The following is a 26,239-nucleotide window of genomic DNA, read 5'->3' as shown; positions in this document are numbered from 1 at the left end:
CTGATTGATCAGGTTACCTGTAGCTCTGTAATCCACACAGCCTTCTGATACCTTGTTTTGAAATCTAACTTTTAGTTCAACATGAAAATACTTAAATGTTGTCCATAGATATTTCTACAATGCAATGCCACCTCTTCTGACAATGTTTCCGATCTAAAAGATTCTAATGTCTAAATTTCATAAAAGTTATTTACAGTAAAATCAGACATATTTTTATTGGGTTAAATTTTTTGTAGTTCTTCAAAAAATAAATCATGTAACGGACTCTTGATTTGATAGCTCAACAAATCTGCTTGTACTTATTTTAGCAGTTAGCCAAGATATGAATTCATTCAGAATATCCACAAAATCAATGAAAATTAATTCCCTATAAAAATGAATGATTTTGCAGCATCTGAACTTGTACTGATATTGGTAACAACATAAAGCCTCTAGATAGCAAGTATATGACTTTTAGAACACAAGGACGAAGGCCAGGTGGACTCTACACTATCTAGGATAAGTTGACCAGGCTGTACAGACTTACCTGGCCCTAGTCACCTTATAGAAGTCATGATCAGTAGGTCAAACTTAACAGCCCATGTTGTATACTGAACTCGGACCTCTTCCCACATTAATTTTTTGTCTGATTTCGGGAGTAAATTACATTGTTTGGAATTTGGCGTAAACATGAATAATTTCATTTGGAGAAAGATCTGTTATTTAGCCCCCAAGTAGCCTTTAAAAACAATGACATATAATTTGTTGAAATGTTTTTAATTCGAACATTTCTTTACTTGTTTTTAATTAAGATCCCTGTAACCTTTAAAAAGTGAGTTAATGATAAGGCAGTTTATAGAATAATCTTGATAGTGCCTTATCATCATGATCAAAGTTCTCTACATGATTCTGATTAAACACATAGTGATGCAGTTCTAATACAACAATTTTGCTCAAATGTTTAAAGCTAGTCTTTTTTTAGATGAAAAATGAAAATGTCAAACCTGTAATACAACTTTAAGAACACAGTATTTTTAATGTACTTCCATGAACTCAGAAAAAAATATGATTCTCTAAATATATTAATGCAAGGCTGAAGATGCACATTAATAGAATGTTTGAATTCCTTACAGATGACAATATATCATTCTATACATATAAATTAACTGCAGTACGTACAGCTGAATATATTTTTTTCTGATAAAAAGCCAATAAGACTTTCTAGCAGACAGAACTGTATTGTGACTGGCATTGCAGCATACACACACAGTCTACACCAATATCAGCACACACACACATTTCACAAACCATTCAAACAGCAACAGAAGATGACTCATCCCCCATACCAAACTGAATCCAAGCAAGAGAATAAGTTGACCTTAAATATCATTCAAACCTCTGTATAGCTAGTTATATCAAGTTGGTTAATATAGCCTTCATACCATTAAAGAAATTATAACTACTATAGCTTATTATAGTCTTTACAGAGTTACAGAAACTATAACTACCCAGATATATAGCTCAATATAGTCTTTACAGAGTTACAGAAATTATAACTACCCAGATATATAGTTTATTATAGTCTTTACACAGTTACAGAAATTATAACTACCCAAATATATAACTCAATATAGCCTTCATACCATTAAAGAAATTATAACTACCCAGATATATAGCTTATTATAGTCTTTACACAGTTACAGAAATTATAACTACCCTGATAAATTGCGGAAATAGACTTTACACAGCTGAATAGTCTTTACATAGCTACAGAAATTATAACTACCCTGATAAATTGCTGAATATAGCCTTTAGAGTTACAGAAATTATAATTACCGTGATAAATTGCTGAATATAGTGTTTACACAGAGTATAGTCTTTACACAAGGGGGGTAAAGACACTGAGAAAGTAAGAACTTACACGGAGCTAGAAAGCCAAAGTTTCTTATCTCCTTTTCATGAGATACGGGATGTTATTTTAGCACACAAGAAATGGAAACAAAAATGAGGTGCTGAGTTAATAGATAAAACTGTTATCCCTATAATCTAAACCATCAAATACATTGGTTATGAATACAGGCCAAGCATTGGTACAGGAGCCAGATTTGGCTGTGTGTAGTCAGTGTCAACATCATCTGGCAAAGTGCAGACTTCAATGAAATTTTATAATGCATACATGCATATTTTTTCACTTTTTATTAGTATTTCACTATATTCTTTCTGGATTAAGTTTTGTTCATGTGGACTGCAAACTAAACCTGCCCTTATCCAACCAAATGTTCATGTCCCATGCATGGCCAGTTTGGAGAAGTTCCACTGAGTGTGGTTTTAATATTAACAAGACTTTTAAAAACAACTTTCTTTAAGGTGTTATTTGAATTGTTGAGGTCAAAAATTGAAGTCTTTTAGACCTTAACATTTAAAAAAAAAAAAAAAAAAGTCTTCCTCAAAATCTGCCTAATCAAAACCGAATCTGAATCTGTGCCCCAGTTTCGTAAATGTCACTAACCTATACCAAGCAGTGCAAAATGGGAGAGTAGATTAAGATATCTATTTAACCACAACGTCATGAATATATATTAGATATAAAATCCTGTTAACAACACAAATTATAATACAACTAGGATTTTCACTTCTTAACATTTGCAGTCAATTACATAACCTTGATATTTCATCCAGAATCAGTAGTCAAACTTTAAAAGCATGATGTTTATCAATAACTAATCCATTTCCTGATCTGGGCTGCAGGCAATCTAGCTAGGTTAAATTTCTAAAACTTGTAATACTGAATTTTTTATGGCATTTAAATGTGACTTGCATGTATCACAAGTGTATGTAATTTGATGTAAGCTTAAGAAACTGTGAGGTACTTTGAATATACATCTCATGACCTCGATATTACAAACACAGCCATTGATGATTCAATCTATAATCATGCTGAGATATCCACGAGACATTTCATGTCTTGAAATGTGATCTACAACAGATCTGGATGCAAGGAACACTCAAGTTAATGAATTTCTTTCTTCAGAAAATGGTTTGCAGCATGAAGCCTTAAAATGTAAATCAGCTGAAAAAATTCATGCATGGGGCAGCTATGTGTTCTTTCATCAAAATTGGTCAATAAAGCAAACGATAAGATTTTCACATACCTAGCTTGTTTGTCATGTAATATGACCATATATAAGACATATATGTGACATAACATTATTGTGACATCATCACACCTACTGGAATACCAGGGCTTTCACACCCCATTTTGGGACTGGGGCCTGGGGCCCTTAGAACTGGGAAAAATATCAGCATTTTCCTTAGAATTGGGAAACTTGGGGTCTAAATTGGGAAAAAAAGATACTATTTTCCATTGGGAATGGGGCCGATATTCGGCCCCAAATCTGGCAGATTGAATAATCAAATAACAAAGGAAATACAGGTGTGCTGACTGAACCTTAATTGAAACTAATATGCCATCAAATTTAGGCAAAATAAGAGCTTGGAAAAGATTTATGCAGAAACCCCTGAAAAAGTACAAACATCTTCTGTACTGTACTCATGCTCAAACATACATTTTTTAGCTCAGACTCAAGTACTTCAGGTGATAGGTCCGACTTGAAGAAATTCAGAGGGATTTAAGCGAGATATTATTTCATGATTTGAGAGAGTTTAGAAAAAGTTGGGATGAGCACAGATTTCATGCTTGAGAATGAGATAAAAAAAAACAATACAGGAATCCAGGTGTTCCTGGTCGCAGTTTCATGAATCTTCCTTAATTTCAGCTTTCCTGTGTGACATAAGATTTCCTGTGTAACTAGGGCACAAGAGCTAAGGATGTTCTGATTTAGCAATGATTCTCACCTTGTAAATCTTGGATCTTCGGACAAATAAGGGGAAAGATTGATGTCAATAAATGACCCCCGTTGTGATGGACTTGTGAAACAGAGTCCAATGCTATATCATATTGTACTACTACAAAGCTGAAGAGTTTATAATTACCTACCAGATTCCATTTGCTTTTGAGGGCTCCGTGGATTTTCTTTATAAAGTGGCCAAATTCCTATAAGATGGGCTATGTGGAATTTCTTTATAAAGTGGCCAAATTCCTATAAGATGGGCTATGTGGAATTTCTTTATAAAGTGGCCAAATTCCTATAAGATGGGCTATGTGGAATTTCTTTATAAAGTGGCCAAATTCCTATAAGATGGGCTATGTGGAATTTCTTTATAAAGTGGCCAAATTCCTATAAGATGGGCTATGTGGAATTTCTTTATAAAGTGGCCAAATTCCTATAAGATGGGCTATGTGGAATTTCTTTATAAAGTGGCCAAATTCCTATAAGATGGGCTATGTGGAATTTCTTTATAAAGTGGCCAAATTCCTATAAGATGGGCTATGTGGAATTTCTTTATAAAGTGGCCAAATTCCTATAAGATGGGCTATGTGGATTTTCTTTATAAAGTGGCCAAATTCCTATAAGATGGGCTATGTGGATTTTCTTTATTAAGTGGCCAAATTCCTATAAGATGGGCTATGTGGATTTTCTTTATTAAGTGGCCAAATTCCTATAAGATGGGCTATGTGGATTTTCTTTATTAAGTGGTCAAATTCCCATAAGATACAGTTCACACTTTAAAATTTCCTTTTTAACGGATTATTTGTCTCCCAAAAATAAGACAGAATAACATCTTTCCTAATTGAATGAAAAGCCCTGGAACTTCTATATCGAAAGACCAAGTCTGTCTGCTCCAATGAAAGGCCTTTATAGACAGATCTGACTATACAATATAGGCCACAGGTGGGTATTCTTATACCATATTGTGCCATGCATAGATACATTAAGTGGTAAGTGAATGTTGCAGAACACACGTCATTAGACTTAGGCCAAACAAAACAAATGTTTCCTGATATCAGATGGGAAACAACTACAATTTTTTTTCAAATATACTGCAAGGATTACTATGCCTGTAACAATTTCTTGAGAACTAGAATAACAAGCTTACAGTTAGTGTTGCATGCAACACATGTCCCCTGCCATAAATTACTGTATTTATCAGCAAATAAACCCATGCCTGCTAATAAGCCCAACAATGTTCTGTTGAAAAGCAAATGGGAGCGCTATATTGCTTTATAAACTACCACTGTATGAAGTTTCATCCAAATTCATTAATTCCATTCTCAAGTTATTGTCCGGAAACTAAAATGTGACAATTTCTATTTTTAGTCACAGTGACCTTTGTAGTTGATCTTTTGACCCCAAACAAAATCCCACACTATATTGCCTTATAAACTACCACTGTATGAAGTTCGATCCAAATCCATCAATCTGTTCTCAAGTTATCGTCTGGAAACCAACATCTGGACAGACAGACGGACACAAACACTATAGTCCCCTCCGGTTTCACCGGCAGGGGACTAAAAACTGAAGGGTAGCAAAAAAAATTAGTTGCTGGAGTAACAGGAACAAACAATATCTTAGTTAAATGTCTTACTACAACTTAAGTGCTGTACCATTGTTTCTTGGTGAGTAAAATATTGTTCACATGAATTTTCTAAATCAACTCATTTGGGAAAGGGCCTTTTAATCTCATTTTGAGATGTAAGAAATTACAGTATTTTCTGGCTTGTTCGCCGTTTTTCACCAAATTTTTCTATTTTGTCTACATATAAATCGCACTGGAATATAAGCTGCACACTTTCTTACGAAATCGTAACCATTGCGTTGCACAAATATTAACAAAGACCCTTGCATGCTGACCAAATTCTTATAGTCCTCAATTATTTCTTCTTTTAACTTATAGGAAGCCATTCATATAGTAAACAAGCATGGAGGTCGTCCTAGATTTGACCTATAACCTGATGACCTATTGATCCAAGGATGCAAAAGGCTATTGTAAATTTCTGCTATGTCTTCTCAGTAACCACGAAGTCCAGAAGATATTATTGTGATTCATTTTAAAAGACATGATTAATTAAAATCCACAAGAATGTTGTTTTAATTTCAACCTTCAAATCATCCTGTATACAGTTGCAAATGATGGTCCTAGACAACCTGTTTCAGTCACAAACACATGACAGGCAGGTACTTAGAAAACACAGAACCATCTCATACCTGTATGCTGCCTATTACTTTTTTACAATCCTGCTATTTTCATCAAAAAACAAGACGCACCAGTATATAAGCTGCATGCCTGACTCGCAAGGAAAAAAGATGTGGCTTATAATCCGAAAATAAGGAAATCAGACTGATTAGATATTTTTAAGAAGTAAACATATCTTTTGTATATTTGATCATTTTATGAAATAAATCTGACTGGAAAAGGGTCCTATATTGACAGAGCCTCCTGAAAAAGATCAACCTAATCCTAAACTTCTCTGTACAAGCAGTTATCCCACAGGGATTATGTCCATGTGTGTGAGGCACACTAGTCAATTAAGATGCATGCTGTCACATACAATGTTATAGTGCAAGAAGAATTAACACTTGTCATTTTTAAGACTAGCCCAAAAAAACAATCCTTAATCATGATCAAACTTTTAATATATTATCATGGGTCCTATTAAGCTTTATTGTTTAAAACAACAGAACCCACAATTTAAAATATGATTATTTTCAGAAAATTCAGAGTCCAATCAAATTCCTTTGAGTACAGGACCCAGGGCCGATATGTGGATTTATTACTACTGAGTATTTAATCCACCATCATTTTGCATCAGAAAATTGCATCAATGTATTTCATTGTCAGCTGCTTTCAATAGTTACAATGTACTAGATCAGCAAACTAAAATTTTGTGTATTCTATACAGATTATTCCCCCTGTGTCAAACGGATTAATCACATTACTCCTCCCAGGTCAAACAGACGAATCACATAAACCTTCAAACATTGCTACTACTGTTGTAATGTGTAATTGTTTGATCTTCAAACAGTGCTTTGTACTTTAATAAAGTTAATGTTTGAAAATGGGAAACATGAAATCTCAAAGCATTAGGGCATCAATTTAAAATTCATTAAATGGCTCATGTTTTTAGTATTATACTCTTAAAGTTACATGTTTTTCCTGGGACCCTCAAATTTTCATGAATATTTAGATCCAGGAACCAAATCACATACGATGGAGAGTGAAACTGTATCAATTTTGATGGTCCTTTGTTATTTAAGCACTCAAAATGCAGTTTTGAGTGTCGGAACCCCACACCCCCCCCTGAGTTCTAGACATTCTTCAAAGACCATGCAACCTTAATTAACTTAAAACACTCTTAAACTTGCTTCTACAGTATCTGCAGTAATGAGAACATTATAAGCACCTTCATCTTTTTTTAAAATCAGATAGAAAACTATGATTATGCAAATAATGAATCACTGAAGCTTAATATCTAGTCCACATGTCAGGATATCATGCCATATGCATTATTAGAGAAACCCTTGTTGCATCACTGATGCATCATAATCTAATTTAGCTTTCATAGCACCCAGATATGTGTAAATTGTAGATCGATTAAGAACCTGACACTTTGACACCTATTCATTCCTTGCTGTGTTCTGTCTTCCTCATTACCAGTGCTCCAGATAACTTTTTTACATGTGGGGTTTTCACTCCTACCTTTATAAATTGAGGGGTTTTTCACCCCTGCCTTCATCAAGTGTATGGGTTTTTCCATATTAGGGTAACACTGAATTTGTAAACATTTTTGACAGCGCCATATTTGCTATGCGACTGGTTTATAATCACGATCAAGAAAGCGCTTGTTACGAGTTTCGTTTACTCGATAAGTGTCTGTTTGACTTAGATTATTGAGTTTTCTAACTATGTAATATTGGAGCCGGACATTGATGCAGAGTCCGGATTTCGCACGGGTTAATGACGCAAATCTTATTTTTTTCCTAGCGTGAAATTAGAAATATTGTGCGTGAAAACGCATTCACGCAGGCTATCTGGAGCACTGATTACTGTTAAATGAGGGAACTGAACCACCAACCCCAAATTGGTAAAATTCAATATTCATCCCCTGGTTTTCAAGCATTCTTCCATACCAGTACATTGTAAACATAAGGGGAACATTGTGTGTGGCTGACAAAATGTCATACAATTCACATAACATACCAACTCTTAAATACAGAAATAGAAATTTTCCAGCCTATGGAACATTTCACAAACAAAAGGATTATCCCTGCTAATGTTACTAACACATAATCCTTAAGACCTACCTATACACTAACAGTAAAATGTTTATTTTGATAGTCTTCACTGATCATTATGGATTAAATGAGCAACTAAGCAATTTATGTCATCTATCATATAATAATTACATGCTTACCTCACGGACAGACATCCCATGGAAGTCTTTCTCAAGCTCCTGAACAGTGGCAATATTCCTCTGTAAAAACAATTTGAGACAATTATAGCTATGAAAAACACTTAGTTCAAGCAAATTTACTCAATTGGAAAAGCATCTTTTAAAGAGCCAGACCCACTCTGTTACAGATATTTTTTTATATTTCATTGACTGGAAATGTTGTTGTATACTAATAGATAACATATAAATAAAGACTTGTATAAAGTTTCGAACTTGAAATTGAAAGGGTACCGGAGATATCGGTGCTGGAATTAGTCTCATTAATCAACACCAGGATATGAATATTGATGAGGAAATGTCACGTGATATGTTCAGACGCGGTCAAAATCAAAACAAAAATGGAGGAAGAGGTGAGTAGTACGTCCATGTGACATCGCTTGTAAAGAGATCTTACCTATAAATGCAATCAATACTCTATATATCCTGGGTGGATATCATCTAACGTATTTATTGATCACATCTTTCAATGCTTAGATATGACACAAAAATGTGCAGATTACGAGAAAACTACGATTAATTGCAAACAGGCCCTCAAATGGGTGCTACAATGCAGTAACGAACATAAAGAACATCGCGAAATTGATCTATCTAAAGCGAACATTCGATGATAAGAGTATTTATGATTTTAGAGTGATACTACACGAGAGAGCAAAACAGAGAGTGATACAGAGTATGAACCAGCCGGTCGAGGGCACCATCTTCCTTCTTTTCGCCTCAGTCTATCAAAACATGTTTTCTTCCCTGCTTCGATCGAGGAGTGAGTCTGGCTCTTTAAATTTTTAGAATTGTGACATATAGGGTGAAAAAGCAGGTAAAACAATCAGTGACAGAGGTCAAACCAGGTCTCTAGCATAAGTGATTTCTCTTACCATTATTTTTTTTCACACACTAAAAACAGAATATTTCCAATGCAGAGATAAAAAAATATGTCCTGTCCAAAAAATGAGGAAAGAACTTGTCATAGCTTCCAAATTCCTCGAAAAAAATCATTGTTTACTGATTTCTGCAGACACAAAGTTGAGATTCTGTACAAGCTGACAGGTAAAAGATGACGGGTCATGCTGACCACTCATTATAATCCATAGTTCTAAGTTCAAATGAAAATTGTGGGGAAGTTTTACAATTATCATAGTGATCTCTTTAAGAAATATTCTATTTAACCCTATCAACTTGGCCCCTCTTACAAATAAACATCATACAACTGGTTACTCATTTTAGACATTTGCGCCAGTTTCAATTTTACAATATATTTTTCAGCTTCTTTTAAATGTGGCAGTCATCCATGCTAAATAATTATCACATCTGACTGACACGTGCATCTCAAGTTCAAGAGAATATATCACAACCTTCACTAATTACCCCTTGACACTAAAAGCAATTTTCACCAAAGTGGGATTGTAAACACACATATATAATAAACAAATATGTTGGATTGGTGTTTAAGATTTAAAAGTAAATTCAAACTGTATCTATTGAAATGGCCGTCGAAGAAGTCACAAAGCACTTGACATTCATCCCGTGACCCACAACATACACACATGTGCGTATGCAGTACACAATCGCCAGTTTGTTTACCTGTTCTATGACACTGTCATCTCCAACGGCCCAGCGCTTGGTTCCATAACTGTTCATTTCGGATTCGTTTTGAGGTCGCTGGAAGAAATAACTCACGGTAGCATCGTCTTGAGAATGTTGTGATCTGTTCCCCATGTTCACGTTTGGGTGCTGTTGCCTTCCAACAACACCCGCCATTTCTGGCTGTCCTCCCAACATCCCAGGATTGTTGTTCCACGAAACTTCATTCATTCTTAAAACTGGCATTTATAACACATTCTATCCTAACCTTTACACGACCTGAAAGATGCAAACATGAAAATAATTGCATGACACGGACATTTTTGTCTGTTATCTGCATCAACCTAATATCAATGAACGATAAATAATAACATGGCGGGAGTTGAGACAGGAAGCTGGTGTTTATAGTTATTTATTTCCGCTCTGGACAAGGTTATCGATTAAATTAACGAAGTCATGCAAAATTCAACCTCTTTTCATTCATATGCACTAAAAATTAAAGTGTGATGGTCAGAAAACTCACCTAGATGACATCGGATTTTTCTAACCCTCCTATCCGTTCTTTCACTTCATGGCGATCGACATTGTTTTTGATTTGAAAGTGCATTATGGGTAACATGTGCCAGACACAATAATGACGTCACGTGGAGGGAAAGAAGAGTGACAGGTTGAGAAACACGGAAGTGGAAGTTTGTCACATGCTTGACGAACAAAGGTCACAATATTCAATTAAATCGCGACATGTAGAATCACGTATTTGCTAATTATAACAAAATGTTATTTCCTGAATTCTTCTAAAGCGCCGTCCTCGTTACTTAAGCGCATGGCACGGATCACCCCCCATCTTTTATAATACTGTTACTATAGACTACTGAATGTTACAGGCGTTTTCACCATTGCCCTTTGCCCCAAATACTTTAAGAAATTGTTGCAGAAAATTAGAAGAGAATCCATTAATTTGTACGTTCTCTTTATTTTTCTTTGATTGTTAATTTAACACTTAAAATCCATCTATGAAAATTTGTTATTTTTATAGCATTTTATAAAACGAATGACGTATATATGTGCAATATTGAACCGAAATGTTTGGCAGCACTGATTTATAGATTTTTTAAAACATCAACACCAGCCAGGAAAAATATCGTTCCTTTTGATTTTAAGTAGACTTTTATTTTTATCCTGAGAGTTCAAGTTCATATCAATTACATGAACGACTCTGATGTCATATTCAGACTCGATACTTTGGTATCCGCGAAAGTCAAAAGATTCAGGTATAGAAGTGCAGGCAGAAGCGCTTTTTCCGGGGATGGAGAAAACGAACCAGTGCACGGAAATCGGGGATTTCATATATATATATGATTATTTTCATAAGTGTGAAGAAAACCGTCTCTTCATAAAGAAGCATTATTCCAGCAATGGTTTGCCTTAAATCCAGTTGATTTAAACAGATTTTCTCCTCCTGAAAGCGCCCCCAAAAAGTGAACGATAACCAATACAAAGTTACTATTTTCACTATATTAGATCGATATTGAAAGAAAAGAAAAATACAACCAAGGATAAGGTGAGATATACTGTATATGTGGATAACGAGGGCTCGGTCGGTTATTTAAAACGATTTATTTATTTTATCTACTTCCGCAGATGCGTATCTCCTAAATTGTAGTTGTCTTTGGTAGCATATGCAGCTACTGAGGACATAGCTCGATGCGCATGCGCAGATTTCTTGCTCCAGGGGAACGATTTTTTTAGTAGAGGTTATATAGTGGCATTTCAGAAAAAATATTAATACGTCATTTTGTAGATGATAATTACAAAATGTATGTCTCTGATCAGTAAATTTAACATTTCTTTGTGACATCTATGTAATCTTTTTAATTTGTAGATGAAAATTAGTTGTGTCAATTTTTACTTGAAACTTACACATGAATATCTTTCATAGTCTTGACAAATTTTGAACAAAACGATTATTTTGATAACGTCAATGTGAAGGAAAAGCAATATTATGAAAAATTTTCAAATGTATGCCTCTGACCATCAAGTATAGTAGCTTTCCAACACAATGATATAACTTTGACAAACTTTAATTCAAGATTAGTTGTGTAATTTTTTAGGTGAAAATGACACAAAGTTTCACTTCACGGAAGTTTTTTTAAGTCCCATTGCTGTACAGGTAAACACGGCATCAATGTACGTGTATCGATGAGTCATTAAGACGGACTGTTGTTTACGTCGAGTACATATTTATATTGTTTTCTCATCAAAATACATTTGATATCTTGGAAATAAAGGATTACATCTGTAATTAATTGAATGAATAATAAAATATAAACGACATTTCCATATAGCAGCAAAGCTATAACCAGAGCATAGTTCACAGTATGTGAATATCAACAATCACTGGAGTTCATTTTATTGTCTCGGTTATTTTTATCTCATTTATTTATCTGTAGACATATGCGTTGTCTCCTAAGTTGTAAAAGGCGGTGGTGACGGCTTCAAGGCAAACAGGCAGAAGACCTTTCTCATGTAACCCAAAACAAGTGTCTTAACCAAGGACACATCGGCACAGATATTTCACAGCTTCCCCGAACCGGACACCGCCTAGGACAGAGTGCGTCCGCCGGACACCGACTAGGACAGAGTGCGTCCGGAACCATCCCCGAACCGGACACCGCTTAGGACAGAGTGCGTCCGGAACCATCCCCGAACCAGACACCGCCTAGGACAGAGTGCGTCCGTCGGACACCGCCTAGGACAGAGTGCGTCCGGAACCATCCCCGAGCCGGACACTGCCTAGGACAGAGTGCGTCCGGAACCATCCCCGAACCAGACACCGCCTAGGACACAGTGCGTCCGCCGGACACCGCCTAGGACAGAGTGCGTCCGGAACCACGAACCTTGTTGACGTGTATTCATCTAGCTGATCTATCAATATAGGCCAGCGATCTATCCGATTAACACCTCAGAATGACCGACTGTTCACGAGACTATAAACCCAACAAATAAATTTGCAAATGTTAATATCAATTTTAGACAGACAACTTAAATGTATAAACCAACAATTCAACTGTCGCGTATTAGGGCAGTCGTCGCTTTGACATGTGTGACCCAATTTTGGAAGTCATTTAATGGAATTTGTCTCTAGACCACCATGAAAACATACATCATTGTGCTCTCTCTCTCTCTCTCTCTCTCTCTCTCTCTCTCTCTCTCTCTCTCTCCAATGAAATTTAATTTTGTATGTTTTTTATATTTAAACAGTGCTTGTGAATACTTAAAAAAATATTCAATTTTTGAAAGGGAAAGTACCCATAACGATTTACTACATCACAGATAAAGATGTTGGCTATACCTTGATTATGATACCGCTATGTAGAGGACAATTTACACTGGTTAAGTGTAACAAACATGATAATATTGCTCTAGCACATCACGTCATTTCTGGTAAATATAAAACGATGTTATGTATGTCGGCGCGTGGTCAAAGTACAATGCACTATGATACTTTATGACGATCAAAAGTCTCAACGTTCTTTTATCTACCGATATCAATGTCATATTTCATCCGGTTAATTTGTATACTAATGGGTTTTTGATTAACACAGAAAGAGAATTTTACCAAAGAAAAGTAAATAACACATTTCAACACAAATTTAGAATTAGTTATAATCATACTCCTATTAAACCATTTATCACAGACGTTCCGTCATTTCCAAAACTCGTCAGTGACGCTAAGGCTCTATCTAAAGTGTTGAAATCTAGGAGATGACTTTTGAAAAGAGCGATTCGATGAGTTAAATAAAACAATTCACTACCTGACATAATTAAACAAATATATATGTATGTATCTTTTGTAATTCCTCTTTTATACCGGATGTTTGAACAAGTTCATTGACGTAAATATTTTATGGAGATGTATCTCAAAACTAGACAACATTTCACCATGAATGCATTTCGGAATTATTCAAAGACAAAGATAATAAAACTGACCAACCAAATTTCTCACTCTGGCACAAGTTCAATTTTATTATCTGGGCCCTTATCTGCTGTCACAAGCTCATTGCTATACCATCTATAAATGAAGAGTGAAACGAAGGGCAGTAACTCTTGGAGATCAGAACGATTATCACTAACTTGCAATATAGTTTTGTATAGCACTGTATAAAGGTACGCAACTCCGTCATATTTATCTTACATTGTCACTAAGTATAGCTAACTAGAAGTCAACTTACCGATTAAACTGTTTAATTAATCAATAACATGACAGTGATTCCTAGTTATGACGGAATCAGTCGGTTTGAGACGAATCATTGTGCCAGCCTATTTCTTCATATGTATCAACAATGAAGAAGGAAATCACAATTAATTTGGGGATTAGGATGTTGGAAAAATTAATTGAATACTATATAACGATCCTTAGCGTATTTAACGAACAAAATACGGAGATGTAAGAATGTCATTTATCGTATTAAATAGACAGGATATCTAAACGTAAACTATTAACACATCCCTGTTTCCCATTTATACAGCTCAAGGTCAGGGATAACGTTGTTATCTGGGTGTTTAATCTCACAAACATTTCTCAGTCAGTATTAGCTGACTCTTCACACTTTAAAGCTCTATCTGGTGAGAGATAATAATCGTTTAAACTACAAAATTTAAAGTAAAGGTAAGTTTCACAACAATTTGTTATAATGTTATTTTATGACCAGAGTTGTTGTTTACCTCAATTGGTACAGTTTATAAATAAGTAAAATCCTTGTTGATGTAAAATATCTCCTGTACCTCGTTACTTCCATGAAATCTTTATGTAGTTAGGACTCCCAAGTGAAATATTTTATCTAAAAACGTAACATTTATGGGCATTTTTACCCCAGCTTAATGAATATTTTTGCGTTTCAGTAACATGGTGACCGCTGTATTGAAAACCGCCATCATTCTGTCGTTGGTTTCTTGTTGTCACGCAGCACCGACTGTGACAACAAAACTAGGAGAAATCAAAGGCACTGTAGAAAATGGAGTATATCAATTTAGAAATATTCCATACGCAAAACCACCCATAGGAACTCTCAGATTTTCTAAGCCAGAAGAACACGGGCCATGGGACGGAGTTTTGGACGGAACTGAATTTGGGCCGTCGTGTTTGCAGGAATGTCCACCGGAGTTTAAGAGAATGTTACCTCACCAAAGACAGTCTGAAGATTGTCTGTCTTTAAATGTGTATACCCCCAAGGATCCCTCTGCCGCGCCGGAAAAATCCGTAATGGTCTGGATTCATGGCGGAGCCTATTCATTTGGGCAAGGAATGTATTTTGATGCATCACACTTAGCACTTACTGGTGACGTCATTGTTGTAACTATGAATTACCGACTTGGAGTTTTCGGATTCCTTACAACCATGGACGATAGACTACCAGGGAATTACGGATTATGGGATCAAAGGCTGGCTTTGAAATGGGTTCACGAACACATTAGTTCCTTCGGAGGAAATCCCAGGTCAGTCACGCTGTTTGGTGAATCTGCAGGCGGCTTCAGTGTTTGTCTCCATGCACTGAATCCAACGAATAGAGGACTTTTTCACCGCATAATTACTCAAAGTGGAGTCCCTACTTCAGTACTAACACTGTGGCATACAGCGAAATCATTTTCTTTGAATGTTGGAATTTCTTTAGGTTGTACAAACGACACTTTGGAAGAGTCGAATATTTCATGTATACGTCAAATTTCAGCAGAACGTCTCCTCTCTGTCCAAGAAGAATTATTATCAGTTCCAGATCCGGCAATGAGAATAGAAATCCGAATGGGTCCAGTAGTTGACGGCGTGCTGATTCCTGATACTCCATTCAACTTGATAAACGACATTTCTTCGCCATCACATAAATTCTTCCTCTCATTGGACTACATCACAGGCACGACAAATCAAGATGGGTCAATTGCAGCTCCTAGTTTAATCAATATTGCAAACTATGCTAATTTCGACATTAACAATGGCTTTCCTACCCGTGTATTCTTTGGAGCTATTTTCCCGTCATTGGTATCGGCGTTTTACGGAGATTTAGTTCGGAATACATTACCAAAGACTTATGTTTGTCCTCTTTACGAAAGTTCTAATATGACTGAACAGGCCAGTAAAATTCTCGATGCTTTTACTGATGCTGTTTTCGTCGTACCAGCGATCACCACACTTAACGTCCATGCCGATGGTAACGACAAAACTAGCACTTATCAATATTTGTTTGAAAGACCACACCTGGATCCAATGAACCACCAACGCCTTCCTTCGTGGGTCAAAGGCTCGGCTCATACATCGGAATTACTCTTTCTTTTTGGAAATCAAGGTTTATTTGGAAAATACAACATCACAGTTGATCCAGTAGATTTGACCCTGTCACGTAAAATGATGAAATATTGGAGTAATTTCGCTAAACACGGGTAAGTGATGTCCTGTTCCTTTTGGTGTTTGTTGTTAATACATATTAATACAGATTAGTAATATTAAGCAAGGACTACATATCTGAAAAATTGTTGCAAAAATATTAACACATACTGCTTTTTCTGACTATAAGTGATATAAAATATCTTAGAATAAAGACAACAATTCTTCAGTTAAATAATAATAAAATAAAACAAAACAAAAAAAAAAAAAAACAAACAAAACAAAAAAACATTCCAACACTTAAAATAACTAATAATAGTTTTGTCGCCAAATAGTGACGTAATCTATACGCATGTTATTATGTATATTTGTGTTTACTGGGTTAACGCCCTTGAAAAACAGGGCCATTCTAAGGCGAGTGTTCCTAAAATAGAAGTTCTTATAACACAGCCAGTAGAAGATTAGAGTGTGACGTTTCGATGACTACACTGTCACCTTCATAAGACAAATTATCAGTGTGGAGCGTATTAGCACTGACGTACTTAGAGTACGAGATGGTATGGAATCGACCAACTTTTTGACATGGCTCATGGCTAACTCACTGATCAATATAAAGAGATCCACCATTACGGAGAAATATTTTGACCGAGGACACGACTCCGTCAGCATAGACCAGTTTGTTTCTCAGATTCTTGTACATTTAGCGATCAATTTAGATAAAAGACGAATGATCTGTTTCATTGAATTTTGATTTTTTTAAAATTTATACCTAAATGTTCAACATTAAAGACAGTTAAATAAGAATGTGTTTATTTTAATAAACATTGCATTAAACATACAGTGTAAAAATTATCCTTTATTTTTTTTCAACTTCTAAGAAAACAATTCGCATGCACCATGAAATATGTATACCGAAACACTCCGTTTGTGATGAGTTCCTTAGCCTCTATTGTCATTAGATAATGTTTAATTGGACTACAGGTTCTGTCATTGATTTGTTACTATATTTGGTTACGTGTTATCTTTGCAGAAACCCTAATTCTGCCGATTTGCCGCCGTGGAAGGCATACAACACTGCTGAGCAAGCTTACATTAGCTTGGATTCAATTATTACCACGGGAAACAGTCTTTATTCGGAACGTGTGACCTTGTGGGAAGAAACATTGCCAAATTTATTACAGAAATCCTCGCGCTACACAAAACCATAGTGTAGTCTTCCGTTTTATGGCCGATAAGGTACTTTAAGAATATCTCGACACAAAAAAGCATGGCATACTACTATGAAGAATGAGTAATACGTTTTAATTTTTTCTAAATGGTGTCTTCATACGACGAAATTACCCAAAGGAACTATTCTCTATCACCATTAAGACAGTTATTCATTTGCTTTTTCCTATATCGATCGCTTTGTTACGACGAAGTTGTGATATAAAACGAAAATGTTACATATTAGTCACATTTCGAAACATCGAAATCTGTTGAAAGACAATGTCGGAAGGAAACAGTTCTCATATGAACGAAAAGAAACGTTATATATCGTCATTAACGATGATTGAAAAATCTAAACTACATTGTCAGATTTGAACTCGCAGCCACCTTATCGAAATGTGATATCTTATTTCTCGTCATCAAGATCAGAATTAGAAATCGACCTCAAACCACATTTCTCTAATTAATTTGTGTGTGTGTGTGTGTGTACTTCGGTAAATGGGACAAGAAAAAATCAATCCGATTCTGATTTGATAGCTGTCTTTTCAAACATTCGCTGAAGTGTTTACATGGAAGTGAACACAGCAAAACGAATTTTGAAGATAAAGCTGAAGAATGAATTAAAGTATACCATAGAACTGTTTCATCCTTTTAGGTCTCGTCACTGATGCGACGAAGCCTAGGGGACGACTCCAAAACATAAATATGGGCATAAACAGGAAGGTGCATGGACTCCAAAATCCAATAATTGATATTTCGAAATTTTTAGATATATTAATGGACGATGTAATTCATACATACAATATTCAACAACCCGATTGATTTAATGAAATGGAAAAAAATCAAGTTGGAAGATGAGGTATAACAGGAAAGTAAACAACACGAGTTCGTGAACAAACAACTGTTTCAGAGTCATCAACAGCTTAATGGGTAGGAAAGGTCCGACTGTTTTCTGAGAGCATTCGTCCAAAAATAAATTTTGGGATAAAAAACTAATTTCTTCATTATAAATCAATTAGCTTAATATAAAAATAGTGTTGATGAAAGTCATAACAGGATTTATATTGTGCCAAGAAGATATTGTTAAACCTATCACGATGTTCAAAACCGCTGTAATTATCTTTTTACCTCTTGACTACCATGGTTCTTTGGTGTCACCATGGTATCATCAGTTACAATAATCAAAATGACCTTAGTGTGTAACCGTTGTAACGAGTAAGCTGAGATATGGATTATTTCATCATCGACCAAGAGTGATGAAAAACACTCTGCAACCGCTGGGTTTCGAACTAGCAACCTTTCAGTCTCTAGCCGGACACTCTACCTCTCGACTAGCCACAGCTAGTAATGTGGACCTATACTCTCATCTTCTGCACATATATAATCCTGCCATATCAAGCATGTAAGATAAAGTGTGATGCCAATATCAGTGGCAGCCGTTTCAACGCAAATCCCTGAACCAGCTACTTAGATGAAGGAATCAGGAAATGAGTGGATGATATCAGTTGTTCTGAGTGACGGCAATGCAAAGGAAATCTATACAAATGAATAAATGAATAATTACAACAATATCGACTTTGTTAATTAATTCTGAATTCTAACCCAATTTCTTTATCTGACGAGGCCAAATATGACCAAAAGAAAGATTCAGAGAGACCATTCAAAACGTATGAATATTTCTCCCATACTTCACTTCATATAAAACTATGGTGGCATCCTTGACAACAACGAAGGACAGACTTTTTGTATGCTATCGATCAGCGTGAAAAACAATTTTGGGATATTTAAGATGTTATGTATAATTAACATTGTAGTCAAATTACCATGTGTTATCACTGATATCACAGTACATCAACATGTATCTCAAGAACACGTCGGTAGTTAAAACGTGAATGTGCAAAATGTAAACAAGATGGTTGGCGACTGTTTACTCAAATTTAATCATCCGCGATATAATCCATAACGTTGATAATCATATAAACTAATTTAGTCATTTCCCAGGTGCATAACAAATATCTATTTTCAAAATAATAATACAAATACAAAACGAAAAAATAATTAAAGATTCTTCAGTCATTTACAGAGGTGTTATTGGGGTACCGCAATGCACTCTGGGAGAGATTGGAAAGTAAGAAGAATAATTGTTCACCCATTGTGATCGAGATAGAGGATCTTGACAACCAGGAAAAGACCATTAAGTTGTAAACACTCGGTAAGCCTCGTGTTTGCCTACGTTTTCATCTTCCCCATCGGGTTGAGATCCTGTCTATCTAATTCCAAGTGAGGGAAGGATTCAGGAATGATAAACGTCTAATTATCCAAAGTGTTAAAAACATTCATTTTGATAAAGGGAACCCATGACAACCTATCCCTTCTGCAGACATGATATGCCACATTCAATGTGTTCTAATGACTGTAGACCTTCAAGACACCACCACGGCATAAAATAGTTAGGGTTAGGTTAACCCTAAACCCTAGCCATAGTGATCTCATTAAAAATATTCTATTTTTTATGTGACATGAAGCTGGACGTATTTTATGCTTGTTAGTTTGCTGGTTGGTTCCGTCGTTGTATACCTTGTTTGAGAACATGACATTACTTACATGGATTGACCAAGGTTTACATGACGGTGTCGTCGATGAAGCAGAAGGCACTTTCTCTTCAGGAACACTTGGTTTTATTCTCCGGATAGTTTTCCAGGAGTCTCCGTGTAAATCTTTCTCATGTTTTGCTCTAGTTTTATGGAATTTGAGTTTGAATTATGTTGCTATGTTCGTATTTTCTTGATTTTTATCGTACTTTTAAAGTTAGCATCGATCATTCTACTGAAATGCTCTTTACCTTTTCATATGGTAGACCACGTGTTGCGTGCGATAGATGGAATGAGTGTTTTTATGGGGATAGAATTGTTACCACATTCTGTCGAGTCCTGCTCCAGTTGTCAAGCATACAACATGTGGGGACCATATCAGACACTACCCTTTTCACCAAATTCGATAAAAAGGAAGGAAATATATGTACAACGGGAAAATCTACAAGGGCACCATTCGAAAACAAAAAGAAAAAAATAATCCAGAGTTATAAATGTCTACTAATTCTGCGACAACCATATAAATATAGGGCAATCCAAATAATACCAGGTTTTCAAAAAGAGAAGTCTTCGTGAATTCGTAACCAACGCATTTACCACAATGTCAACAAGTCGTGAAAACGCTATGACATTGCTCGGCTGCCATAGTTACCAACCTATGATGCCGATTGTTGCGCGGTTATTGCCAACACTATTTGTGTCAACAACCTGTCGCGTAACCTTCATGAACTAGGTATACCTCTGCACACTTGCTATCAACGTCAAGACTGGAGAAGGTAGTATATTTGATCTTCATTGAAAATGTCATAGATGTAGTGGTTATTGGAGGCAATTTGATGCTGTGGTGGATAACATAAGACTGGTTTTAGACAAAATTGATTTTTTTTTCGTATAAATTATTTTGTGTATAATGGCTGATAGTTTGTGGTGTTGACTTTTATTAAGTGGTATTTTGATATATTGATTTTAATGTTTTACATTACTGGGTAATATTGGATATTGTTGTATATATTCAGATTTATACGTATGCGCTTTTGCAGCATTTGAAATAATGGAATTTCTTGAACCTCACTATTGGGATTTTTACATTTCCTTCGATCAATTTTAATCTCCGTAGGCTCTTATCATATTGACGACAAACGACAAACAGCTGTATGATGTAGTTTTATTCATTGTTTGACTTACCTTATCTATGTCTATGACAGGTCACTGTCTCTTTTATTTCAACTTGTTTGTCATTGGTGCCGCATTTAACTGTATAAGTACAAGTGCATCGTAGAAAAGAAAACTAATCTGTATTTCTTAATTTAAATGTTCGTGTTCAGAATTCGTGGCAAAAAAGTATAAAAAAATTAGAGACACACGGAAAACATCAGTATACGGCATGACATATAATGGTGTTTGATGTTACTTAGCGTTGTTGGTCGGTTTGGATTGATGTTTGTTTTTACTGATATACTGTTTAACTGAAAATCATTTTTGTTTTGACTGATGTTTCTTGTTTTTGACAAATATTTGTCGTTGGTTTTTGACTGATGTTTCTTTTATAAAATGTATTTGTTGTTTTTAATTAATATTTGTTGTTTTCAACTGTTATTTGTTGTTTGTAACTGCCGTGTTTTGACTGATGTTTGTTATTAACTACTAGTTGTTGTTTGTAACTGCCGTGTTTTGACTGATGTTTGTTGTTATTAATTACTATTTGTTGTTTGTAACTGTCGTGTTTTGACTGATGTTTGTTAGGGTTGACTGACATTGTATGCAGATTTCCAGATGGTAAAATCCCAAATACATGTATATAGACCATTGTTAGTTACATTAACATTAAACTGATTTCATAAATTGAACCAATTTTTTACAAATTGTTACAATTTATTTCCGCATCTATATATATGCTACATGATTTTTTAATTAAGGAGACGCGTGTAACGTGTAATCATGTATTATAAAAAGAATTATTATTATGTTCTCTTAAACTGATTGTTCAGTTGAACTCGCGGCTGTTCCAAAGAATAAGTAATTTGATTAATGGCTTTATAAGTCTACAGAGCAACCTTATTTTCAATCATTATTTCCGCGAAAGTGCAACGTTTTTGCATCTTTCAGTCAAAATGGCTCCCTTCCGTATCGGCATGATGATGATGATGACACCTCTTCTAGTAATGGGACGACATAATCCGGTGGTTCGTACAAATATGGGACAAGGACGGGGCATAGTGGAAAATAATGTAAATCAGTTTCGAAACATACCATTTGCTAAGCCCCCACTTGGGCCCCTACGATTTGCCAAACCAGTTGCAGCTGATCATTGGAGAGGAGTACGAGATGCTACACAGTTCGGACCTTCGTGCATGCAACCATTTTATCCCGAAACTGACAAATTTCTACCAAATCTGAATAAATCTGAAGACTGTTTATACCTCAATGTATACGTCCCTGGAAAGGTAGTGGCTGGTTCGAACAAACCCGTAATGGTTTGGGTCCATGGCGGGGCCTTTCTTGTAGGTCAGGCGATGCTATATGACGCGTCTTTCTTAGCCAGTTCTGGGGATGTGGTCGTTGTGACGGCGAATTACCGTCTTGGAGTGTTTGGGTTTTTAAGTACCATGGATCCAAGTCTTCCTGGAAACTACGGTCTTTGGGATCAACGTTTTGCCTTGCAATGGGTACAGAAGAACATTGAGTCCTTCGGCGGAAACCCCCAATCTGTTACGCTCTTTGGAGCATCTGCTGGAGGTATGAGCGTATCATTGCAAGCTCTCAATCCAATGAACAAGGGGTTATTCCAACGAGTTATTGCACAAAGTGGAGTAGCATTATCCGCCGTAACTATCTGGGAGAATGCTGCAACATTTGCACGAGATATTGGAGTATTTCTTAACTGTTCCTCATCAACTAGTATACTTGATGATGCCTATATAAAATGTATGCGGTCCGTTTCTTCTGATGTGCTTGCAAATACACAAAATATTGTACTATTAGCACAGTCTATGAATCATGGACCAGTTCTACGCAATAACATGGGGCCAGTTGTTGATCATATTCTCATTCCGGACAGTCCATTTAAGTTACTGACAAATACTTCATCTCCTTCCTCTAAGTTCTTCCGATCGCTGGACTTCATGGCGGGAACCGTGAATCAAGAAGGTTCTCTTTTCCTAAATAGATTAGCCCACGTTGCTAATTCTAAGCACTTCAATTTCAAAACTGGTGTTCCTACTGGCGTATTTTGTGATTACCTGGCCCAGATATTCACGGCCACATTTGCATCAGTGTCTGACCGTACCATATCTTTATCAAAAGTCTGCGCACTGTACAGACGATCGGACGCAGTATCACAGGCAAACAGTGTGCTGAATTGCTTTGCAGACGTCAACTTCATCGTTCCAGCCATAGAAACATTAAATATACATTCAGTAGACAACCTCCTGACAGCTACGTATCAGTATATGTTTAACCGTCCAAGTCTCGATAGGACTTCACTTGAAACGCTTCCTCCGTGGTTTGTTGGGGCTCCACATGCATCGGAAATATTTTTCTTGTTTGGTGCAGAAGAGTTCCGCAATAAATTCAACATTACTGTTTCTGAAGCTGACATGGCATTGTCACGTAAGATGATGATACATTGGACTAATTTTGCGAAAATCGGGTAAGTATTGTCTGTTGTGATATTTCTCTACTATTCTATAAACTAATCATTGTTTATCTACCACCATGTTTTGTATATTGCAATTGTATTAGGGTGTTTGTTCATCTGTCTGGATATATTTTTGTTGGGATTACGTCCCTTGAATTATTGATGAATCTTATTATCACACAAACAAGTTTGAATTTATCAACCTTTTTATAAGTAAAAAGGCAGCATGTAATTTGTCAATGGATGTTATTTACGACATTTGTAAATACCGTGATATTTTTGTAGATTTGAATATGAAGCCCGATTGGCAATCATAGAATTAGTCAATAACTGTATCTTATGTACGTTCCAGCACCGTCGGTATGTTACACATTTTACTGTCAATAAGTATTTTGCAGAATACAGTACGGGATATTCGGTCAGATTGCTAATGTCTAAAGATTTTTATTGTTTCGAATCTGGAATCATATGCATAAAGAGATAGAGAATAATTATGGTGTTTTCTAAGTATAGTCAGAGGTAAAGGAAAAACGTCTTAAGAAAATCAAAAATCTTCAGAATACTTAAAATGTTTTTTTTCTGGTCAGAATTATGTAAAACAATAAGTAAATACGATACAATGTAATTACAAAAAAGAACTATTCTATTGTGATGGCGACATATATTCGGTAAGACATTACAATGCCGTATCCTATTCCAAACTGAAGGAGAGTGCTTATTTTCTGGTTAAAAGGCGGTACACATGGTTTGTTGGAGCGTACTTCTTCGGAAGTATCATTGAAGCCAAAAAGAAATGTATTGACACTGAGATCGTAAAAATGATCGGAGTTCCTGTTGCATGGTAATATGTTGTTGGTAAGATTACTATTACTACAGATTATAGTCATACCAACGGGAGTACTCTAAGATGGCTTGGTCTTGTTTTCATACGAGGCTGAATTTATTGAAGAGTTTAGCAAAACAGCCCACAAAGACCTTGCAAAGTCGTTTAAGTTCACTTTCAGAGATATTGATGACGTCATGTCTTTAAATAACAAGAGATTCATTGACCACGCCCATTATATATACCCACCAGACTTTGAAATCAAGGACACGGCATACTCTTCTACATTAGCGGCCCCTGGAGAGCCTCTTCTAGCGCCAGACATATTAGTTACAACATTTCCCCCCGGAAATGCTAACCTCCAGATTAGAAATGTTCACATTTCGATCCCTGGAGCGCTTCTTCCAACGCCAATTAGACATATTAATAATAACATATTTTTTTGCCGGAAATTTCGACTTCCTTCTTCATTTTGACCCCAGAACTTCTTCAAACGCTAATTAGACATATTAGCAATAACATTATTTTTCCCCGGAAATTTCGACTTCCTTAAATATTTAGACCTTTTCGTTGTAATAACGTTAATTTCAGTTGAGTATATTTTAAACTTAAATCAACATCGACCTCGCCTAACATTCCGTTTCTTTGATTTTTTTCCCAGAAACCCCAATATGGATAACAACCCAATGTGGATTCCATACGATATTAGGCAAAGTTTCTACATGGATTTCAACTCAAACGTGACGTCAAAATTCCAACTGTTTGAAGATCGCGTTTCACTGTGGCTGGGATCCAAATTAAATCAATTATCGTTCATACATTCCCCTGTCGTGGGGAGGGAGATATGATAAATTAAGATATTTATACAGTTGTTTTTACGTACCATTGATTATTATACGTACTATTATAATCACACGTCCTCTTCTCAGTTCTGGATTTGCTTCTGACCTCCTAATCACTTGTTAGCAAGCTCGAAATTACATGGTTAGCTATGATAAACCGCCCTAGCAGACAAGGCATATCATCAAGTGAAACCCTTGGACCTTAATGATAAGTTGTAAAATCAGTCAGATATTGTGTTGCAGATTTAAGACGTCAACACGTATACCGTTGAATTCATTTCAGTCAGTCTCCAATATGTTACAGTAGTCTTTCTGTAGCTCGACATCTTATCTCCTCTATCATAGTCAGACGATTAACGACAAACCCAACAAATTCAGTTCATAAATGTGTTTCAGTATTTATTCTCATTAAAGGATAGCAATTTCAAGGTTTCTGTTTTTCCGCTAACGATAAATGGAGCTCCTCAAGTTTATCCACCTCTAGAGTAGCAGAGCGTATTATCTATCAATACAGTGATACTACATGAAGCATCAGTTCTTGAAACACGCAAAATTGTACAATATCAAAACAATATAGAAATCAAATTCCAAATGTTCGGACAGCAATTATTTTAACCTTAAGAGGCCTTCTTCACATTAAATAGATGGTCAATTTAATTCAAAATTCGGCCCCGAAATGCCAGCATCCTGAAGCTGTTGTGTGGGTAATACAGACGATTTAAGTCGCAAATCAAATTTATTTCTTCATTGAATACATAGATACATAAAGATTTATTTTAAAAATTGAGAGCTACAATTCTGCGTTTTCCACACAAAGTACATAATGTAGACATCATTGCTGACAAGACATGATA

The 26,239-nt window shown here is 35.8% G+C and overlaps 2 protein-coding genes across 2 annotated transcripts in view; one reads left to right on the top strand and one right to left on the bottom strand.

Moving 5' to 3' along the window:
- Positions 1–10,491, bottom strand: part of LOC132547090 (pumilio homolog 1-like) — a 35,709-nt gene extending 25,218 nt beyond the window's left edge. The window contains exons 1-3 of the mRNA XM_060210847.1: positions 10,431–10,491; positions 9,908–10,186; positions 8,294–8,353 (exon numbers count right to left, since the gene is read on the bottom strand). Of these exons, the coding sequence (XP_060066830.1) occupies positions 8,294–8,353; positions 9,908–10,153 (306 nt within the window). The 5' untranslated portion in view covers positions 10,154–10,186; positions 10,431–10,491. The remainder of the gene's footprint in view (positions 1–8,293; positions 8,354–9,907; positions 10,187–10,430) is intronic.
- A 4,322-nt stretch (positions 10,492–14,813) lies between these two features.
- On the top strand, positions 14,814–24,565 carry LOC132547104 (uncharacterized). Its single transcript, XM_060210859.1, has 4 exons — positions 14,814–16,339; positions 17,314–17,425; positions 22,072–23,732; positions 24,454–24,565. The coding sequence occupies exons 1-4, from the start codon at positions 14,814–14,816 to the stop codon at positions 24,563–24,565; spliced, it is 3,411 nt and encodes a 1,136-aa protein (XP_060066842.1).
- The last annotated feature ends 1,674 nt before the right edge of the window (positions 24,566–26,239 follow it).

Source organism: Ylistrum balloti, unplaced genomic scaffold (assembly GCF_031769215.1).
Source record: "Ylistrum balloti isolate Yb309-2 unplaced genomic scaffold, AGI_CSIRO_Ybal_v1 Utg369934, whole genome shotgun sequence".
Classification (NCBI taxonomy): domain Eukaryota; kingdom Metazoa; phylum Mollusca; class Bivalvia; order Pectinida; family Pectinidae; genus Ylistrum; species Ylistrum balloti.
This window is presented reverse-complemented; position numbering and strand designations above follow the sequence as displayed.

Coding starts and splice junctions, on each gene's coding strand:
- LOC132547104 (XM_060210859.1), top strand. CDS start 14,814: ATGGTGACCGCTGTATTGAAAACCGCCATCATTCTGTCGTTGGTTTCT. Junction 16,340..17,313: donor AGTAATTTCGCTAAACACGG/GTAAGTGATGTC, acceptor TTATCTTTGCAG/AAACCCTAATTCTGCCGATT. Junction 17,426..22,071: donor ACAGTCTTTATTCGGAACGT/GTGACCTTGTGG, acceptor CTGATTGTTCAG/TTGAACTCGCGGCTGTTCCA.